Here is a 7,916-nt window from a genome sequence, read left to right on the forward strand (position 1 = left end):
AAGACATTCTTCTTACTTCTCTTTTTCCAGTAGGTATGAAGCAGACTGTCCACCCACAACTGAAGGCTGGAAAATATTTCTGTAACTCTGCAGTACTAATGACCAGGTCTGTAAGAACACAGCCATCCAACAACTCTCGTACTCCTATTTTTCTGTTGTTGCTTTTAACTGGTCTGAAATATGAGTTGCTTTTTCTTTAAAGATCTTTAAAAGGGAAGTCCAGTTAGCACAAAAATTTTAAAGTTATTATATATTTCAGGCATTGCATTCTGACCAATACATTCAGGGGACTTCACAATGTTCCCTAAATAGTCAGAGCTAGAAATATAAACCTTTAGTTTTTTAACATCCACAAAACTTAGCCGTTAGCTCAGAGAACTACAGATGTTGTCATCTTTACCAGTGGCAACTGCTGTTTCTTTCCCTGAGAACACTAGCTCTAGTAATTTCCGTTCACTTTTTCAAGTTGCATCATCTTACTACAGTTGAATACAGGCATGACCCAAACAAATATCCGCTGAGGTTTAAAAGATAGACTAGTAGTGTTTACACAACACACTCAAGTTATTTACAAATGTCATTGGAAAATAAGACACTTACAGAAAGTTATAAAAAGAAGAGTGTTTATAAAAATCATCTTCACATGCTGTCTGGGGAGCATGTCTGGAAAACACAGGCTCTGAAGGAAAATCAATGGCACTTGCAGTTCCTTAGCATCCGAACTGAAAGCTGACTTCTTTTCACTAAGTATGCAGTGAGGCCAGAACCATAACCTAAGTACCCTGATCAGAAGCCTGAAATTACATTCTGTGAGTATTCCTTTCAGGGTTTAACATCTGCCAAGTTGACTAATACAACTGATGCCTGAGCTCCCAAAGAACATCACAAATGCCATCAATCACTATCTCCAGTGGTTTATGAGCACTACATTTAAAAACAAAACAATGACTGCAGAACAAAGGGTCCTCAAACATTCTAGATTACTTTAGCTCGTATCACCTAAGAAGTCAGGAAACAAAACTGAAAGGAAAGACCAGAGACATTTAAACCACAGAAGCAATGTTCCAAATGTTCCGAACACCAATGAGTCAAACTTTCGTAATAACTAACCCTAGTATTGCAACATTGAAAAATAAAGCTACTGCATCCCCTTTTAACATGAAGGGACGTACATGCAGCTCTACAATCCATCCATTTCTTTAAGCCATCACCTCCACCTTCACAATGATGAAATATTTGCATGTGAGAGCTGAGTCACAGCTCTGCAGAAGCAGGTGCAATGCTCCTGTGATAATGGACTACCCCTGATAAAGCAAGTCCTTCTCCCTAACAGCTCAGTTTAGGTGAAGCTACCTGTTAAAGCTGCACTTAGGGAAATGCATTGGGAATGCACTCTGGAAAAGGCATAGGCAGGGAACTGTGGTCATGCAGCCTGAATTTTCTCGTAAGTTTACACACATCCTCCAGCTACAAAGGAGTCTACAGGGATATTTAAAACCATCGTTCTCTTGATGCTGTTTATGATCATGAACCGTTTACAATCCCTATGTTTTTGAAATAATGTTTTATATCATCATCCTAAACCACTAAATACATAACAAAACACTTTTGTGCATAAAAAGAACTGATATTTCTCCTATTGAAAATGCCATAATTATAAAACCTGAGACGTCAGCAACAAAACACACATTAATAAGGTGGCAGAATTTCTTTTTACTGACCCCATGCATTGGCAGAAAGCATCCAGCCTCTCGGATAGTACTGGGAACATTCAGACACTCTCAGGTGTATTAAAGCTTTGCACAAAGAATGAGGAGACAGCAGCGTAAAATGAAATAAAGTGTTAATTTTATCACAACTGCAGAATTTAAACTAAAACTCTTATTATTGAACCATGAGGAGGAAAAATAATTTGCCTCATACAAGGTAACTAGACTTCTTTCAAAGCAACAAGTTCCTTTCATTAGAATTTTCTCTTCCCAAATGCTATTCTGAGCTCAGAGAACATTCTGAGTTAGGTTAAACTATTTACTTTCCATTCAGAACTGTCATTTCTCTTGCTTCCAGAAATAAACACTGAATTACCTCCAGAAAGGAATTAAAGCAAGAGACAGCATGACTAAGTTATAGTGTCTTAAGAAACTTCTTCAATGGCTTAGAATTTGGTCACATATTAAGGATGTGCCAGAACGCACATTCACCTTGACACAAAGACTGTTCTTCCCCACCAAATTTCAAGGTTCTGTTCTACCACAGAAAAGCTGACTAACACTTCTTTTAATGTTGAGAAATGATGCTTTCCCCCTTTGACTTGTTCTTGAGAAGTGTTGTGACAGCTTGAATGAAATCTAAAATGGAAACAAGATCAGACAGTGGCCCGCCTCTGCCAGGGAAAATTTCAACCCAAAAATAAATGAAGCAGTTACAAGTGCCGAAGGTATGTTCTGCCAGGAAAAAATGAGATTACTTATGGAGAGCTAGTGCCACCAGACTTTCTGTAACATCAGAAACAGTACAGACAGAAAATGCAGGTAAGGGGAATCTTACATACAAAGTGTGGGCAGTGCCCCAATACAGTAGGTGTGAATTAATGCCCTGCATACAGTAATGCTAATAACAAAAGTGGCCCCAAGACTCTAAAAACAGTAGCTGGGGGGAGGGGTTGCTTTGCATTGTTTTTAATTCCAGTAAACTGGCAAAGAAATTTTACTTTTAATATCATTCAATTCCACCAGAAAATATCTGTGCACCAATTCATCATTTCTTACCTGTGTTCCCGTCCCCACTCTCCATTGATGGTTTACTGGTTTCTGACGGATTGTTCATTCTTGAGTCTGCATTAAAACAGAAATAAAGATAAACCAATATAGCAAAAAAACCCCAAATGTATTTATACCTTCTTGTCCAAGGGAAGTACAGAACATCAGAAATTTCCTATGTACTTTACCCTAATTCAGATTATAACATAAAAAGAACAACCAGAAGCAGAACACAATACTGAATCTTCCAGATAAATATTGTTTCAAAATCTTCTGTGCCATTATTCCCATATGTGAAAACATGGTATTAAGGGAATAAAACACAGCATGCTGGAGGGCAATGATAGGTAGGAACTTAATTTTCAATACAATGAAAGTCACAGATGAAAAAAAAAAGGGGGGTGGGGACACAGTGACTACATCAAGATTCAAAAACATTAAGTCTGACCACCATGGCCTACATTATTCTTGTGTTTGTTTCCCACCCTCCTTCCCCAAGGGAAAGGAAATTCAGTCATTATAATTGAAGGGATGCCATTTTTCTAATACTGCATTTTTATTTTACTGGAATGTTATGATATTAAGTTATTTTATATTTCCTATATATTAATGCAAAATCATACAAATAGAATTCCTCTTCTTTCTCCCTCTGGATGAATCTATTGAAAAGCCTGCTCTTCGTTTCAAAGCTTGCCAGCTGAATATAGTGCAATGCAGAGGGGCTCTCCAGATGGCAGACAGAGAATATAGTTTCCTTATATAGGAATCTATACAGATGTTTTGTGTACAGCATCAGCTCTCCAGCTTATTACCTCCTCACTCCTTGTCACTGACCTTAGTGTGCCACATTATCACAAACCAAAATTACAAAAAACATCTCAAGACAGACCAGTTCATAAAATGAAGTGTAACCAAATCCTTAAGCATTCCCATAACAAGCTAAAAGCAAGTTCAATGAGCTTAAAACGACCATTTCACTCCAGAATATTCTCTTCCTAGGTGCTGAAAAGGTTACCTCTGTCATGTACTTTCATCAAAGCAGTGATTTCCAAAATACCAGTGGGCTGAAGAATACAGTAACAGCATGAACTGCTGCATCTTTATCTCAGATTGTTCCAAGAATGCCCAAACACCTCACTGCATGGCAGTCTATGAAAGCTGGAAATGAGATGACAGACCATTGCCATGTACCATCATCTGATATTGCCCAGAGAGGCCAGCACACATGAGGGACATTGACCTGTTGGAGAGTCCAGAGTAGGCCACCAAGATGATCAGAGGGATGGAAAACCTCTGTGGTGGGGAAAGGCTGAGATAGCTGGGGTTGTAGAGCCTGAAGAAGAGAAGGCTCCGGGGAGACCTTATAGCATCCTTCCAGTACCTAAATGGGGTCTGCAAGAGAGAGGGAGAGGGACTTTTTACAAGGTGTGGAGTGATAGAACAAGGGGGAATGGGCTTCAGACTGAAAGAGAGCAGGTTTAGATCTGCATATTAGGAAGAAATGCTTCACTGTGAGGGTGGTGAGGCACTGGAACAAGTTGCCAAGAGATGCAGTGGATGCCCCATCTCTGGAAGTGTTCGATACAAGCCGGATGGGGCTCTGAGCAACCTGGTCTAGTGGAAGGTGTTCCTGCCCTTGGCAGGGGTTGGGACTAGATGATCTTTAAGGTCCTTTTCAACCCAACCCATTCTGTGATTCCATGATCAGTATTTCTTTAACTAATTTTCCACATAAACAACTGCTGCAGTTGAACCCAGTAGAGACTTGAAAACCCAGAGGACCGTAACAACCAGGAAGCTTCCCCTGACAAGTTAACCTCTCCAGAGCCTCAGCTCTTCTCAGGAACTTCCTATGCCTATTCTTAAATCTTTCAAATGTTCAGCCAAATGTAAACGAGATCTGAACTATCAACTCTACTCTTAGTATGAAGTCAGATGTGTTAAACTGCTTTTTGGAAGGGGGAAGTGAGTGAGGAGAAACTTTGTAGCTGAGTGCTGCTGGCCCACACTTCAGCAAAAGGCTGCAAGTTGTGCCCTATTTTTCACCACCTTAGCTTAGCACAGTCAAGCTGTGAGTTCACAGTCTTGAAAGACAGAGCTCTGCTAAGGTTGCAGGTAGAGAACCTATTGCTTCCAGGCTCCTTATTTTATAATTTTCCAGATTTGGTTTGGATGATCCACACTGTAGAAACAGAACATAGGTTCCACTGACTGGACAGAAATGTCTGCTGTTGGCATGGCACTTTCTGCTGATCGATGTGTGTGACAAAAATACAAACTACGTCTCTGCCTACACGTTGCAGGTACCTTAAATTGAGTTTATTGTTGTGGCAACAGCACATTTATTTAAAGTGTTTATAGGCAACATGCATTTGATAAACAGCATTAGTTCATTCCTTTACACACACACGACTACTGAAATTAGTTTAGGTTTTGAGAACACTGAAGGAAAGTCTTTGCTTTGGACACAAACACGAAGAGTCCTCATCTGATGGGAAAATGAGCAAAGAGCACTTACAAGTCTAATGTATTTAGCTGGGGAAACTAAGCTAACTCATGGGGCTATTGGACATAGGATGTATTTTTCAAGCCCAGAGCAGAAGACGGGCTCAACTCATGATACAACTGAACAAAAAAAGGGAAGAGCACAGGTTGAGAAGCTTGTCTGTCAGTAACATGGGATCCATTCACCAAACCACTTCAGAAAAGTCCTGCAAGAAAAACACAGGGCCTCCCACTGCTAATTTGTTGCAGAAATTGAAGTATTAGAGCAACTGCGCAGCACACTAATATGCAAACTAACCCAGAGGCAGGGACAGAGCTGTCCTGTCCACAGGACTCAAAGCAATGCAGCAACTGTTCGTTTGTACGAGGAGGCTCACACAAGAAACCTTCCTGCATGATGAGCAAGTTTGCTCAGTTACACAAAGTTGTAACTGTGCAGAACTCTTTCCATAAATCAACCAAGACATGTTTTTCTGTCAGGCTATGCTGCAAAATAAATCCTTTTAGAAAAGGTTTTCTGTGTTTCCTAGTACTAGACATACACATAAAGCTTACTTAACTACCAAAAAACTTGCCTAAACGGAGACTATTTTATTGTAAAGATTCATCCTTAACAAAGACCTCAAACATTGCTATTGCAAAAAAGCAGCTAGTTGGAAGAAGAAACATCTTTCTGGTAGTGCTCAGGTTCAAACGAAGGATAACATCCATTATTTCACCAGCTGACTATTTCTTGCTCAATCTGTGGGCCTTCTGCATGTAAAGCATCAAGAACAATGCCGCTATTTCCATTGCAAATGGTATGACATACATCTGAGGCACAAAACTGCTACCAGCAAAACAGCCTCATATCCGCGGGATACTAAACCTACGGATTCATTATATGTCAAATAAAGAGACTACTTGGTTTATACATGCTCATACAATTTGTGCTTTAAAATTAAAAGAATAAACAAATGAAGTGGGCTAAAAAAAAACAACCAAGCCCTAATGCCTTTACCTCTCCTTCTTTCTTTAGATTTTACTTGGGTTTTAAATAAAGGCCCTGGGCTACAACTTCTGCCAACATTATCTAAAAACAAACTCCACAGAAGGAAGGATTGAAAGCAGCAGGTGCATGATTGAAATCAAACTCTCAGGAGTGAATACATTCCGTACTGCTACTCTGCTAGCAGGACTGAGGGTGTCACCAGGCAGTTCTGTGCCAGGATTTCACACACCCTCATGAGTAACATTTCCAAAAGCATTCAGAAGAAAGAAGCAATGGACACTGGACCAACCTGGAGTAGTAAGGACTGTACACAGCTAGTAAAACCCAGAAAGTCTTAACATGGTATATACCATTAACTGTTTCCTTTCACCTATTCAAGTGAAACTGCCTAATACTCCATCAGCACCAGCAAAAATCATTCATTGACGTGAATGGAAAAAACAAAGTTCAGTATGAGTGAAAACATGCCAAGAATTATTCATCATATTCAGAACCGCATTCAGATGTTTGCTTTAAAATTTACCAGCCAAAAATATATTCTCTTACTTTGACATATAAGTTCTTACATGTCCTTATATAATGGAATGAAAAAAATAGTAGTAATAATAGTAATAATAGAAATAATGATAATAATAACAATAATAATAATAATACACACACACATTGAGCTTTTGGGAAAAAAGTCTTGAAAATAAATAAATCCTATTGTAAAATTGGGATGATCCATTACTATAAATAACTTTAAAAGACATGAAAAAGAAATTATAGCATGTCTGTTCTGCAGTCCTGCTGGAATCTCAGCACAGGAAATATATTATCTCAGTAACCTTAAGCACAGCTTGCAACGGTATCAATGGCAACCACTGTGCACTCCACCTTATTTTCTCTTCCACAAGAAGAGCATTGCTGTATTAAAAATACACCGACAAAACATACATTCTGTTGTGGAATGGCTCAATATAGTCACTAAATTCTTTGAGACTGAGGCTCTCTCACATTCATTTTACTGCTTTAAAATTCACAACACAGGGATATGCAAGTCAAGTCCAGTGTTTGTTAGAAGCCAAATGCTTCTCAGATTGAAATCCTAAAAGCAAAAGGTCTGTATTAATATCATCCAAGTCTGTGCAGAGGAAACGAATTCTCCTGGAGAGACGGAAAGGAGAGAAAAAAAAACCCAAATTAAACCATGTATTTCCCTGGTACAGATCTAGCTATCCATCTACAAGGCAGCTACTTGCTGCCGATTCACTGGTGAGCTCCAGCCTCACAAATACCTCTCTAGCCTCTGCATATGTGATTAAGCCTCTATGCATAGTCAATCTCACAGCCTCAGTGTCCTAAGAAAGAGCTGAGCTGGTACCCACCTAGAACGTAGTCGCTGCAGTCCAGCATTGCTGTGGTATCCTCTACAGGTTCAGACAGTCCAAGGAACAGAAGAACGGCAATTTCTATCAAATCTACACTACTGCTCTGACCGAACACGAAAGGGAGTGGGGAGGTGGGGGGAGAAATACAACTTCAGTTACACCATAGCAATCTTCAACTGAACAGGGAAACTTCAGTTGCTGTGTGGAGTTTTAGTCTCTCCTACTAGCTGTGTCTGACATTGTCAAGGCGACTGAAGCGTGAAAAGTTCCCCTTTTTGTAATAAAATAGAA

General features: G+C 39.5%; 1 protein-coding gene across 2 annotated transcripts in view; it reads right to left on the minus strand.

The window, feature by feature from the left end:
• POU2F1 (POU class 2 homeobox 1) overlaps nucleotides 1-7,650 on the minus strand; it is a 49,108-nt gene extending 41,458 nt beyond the window's left edge. The window contains exons 1-2 of one of the 2 annotated variants that reach the window (XM_009070373.1): nucleotides 7,623-7,650; nucleotides 2,769-2,834 (exon numbers count right to left, since the gene is read on the minus strand). In XM_009070373.1, the coding sequence (XP_009068621.1) occupies nucleotides 2,769-2,834; nucleotides 7,623-7,650 (94 nt within the window). Of the gene's footprint in view, nucleotides 1-2,768; nucleotides 2,835-7,622 lie in introns of those variants that run through there. The other variant, XM_009070374.1, reaches the window with a different exon arrangement.
• Between the last annotated feature and the right edge of the window lie 266 nt (nucleotides 7,651-7,916).

This window comes from Acanthisitta chloris, unplaced genomic scaffold (assembly GCF_000695815.1).
Source record: "Acanthisitta chloris isolate BGI_N310 unplaced genomic scaffold, ASM69581v1 scaffold672, whole genome shotgun sequence".
In the NCBI taxonomy this organism is placed as follows: Eukaryota; Metazoa; Chordata; class Aves; order Passeriformes; family Acanthisittidae; genus Acanthisitta; species Acanthisitta chloris.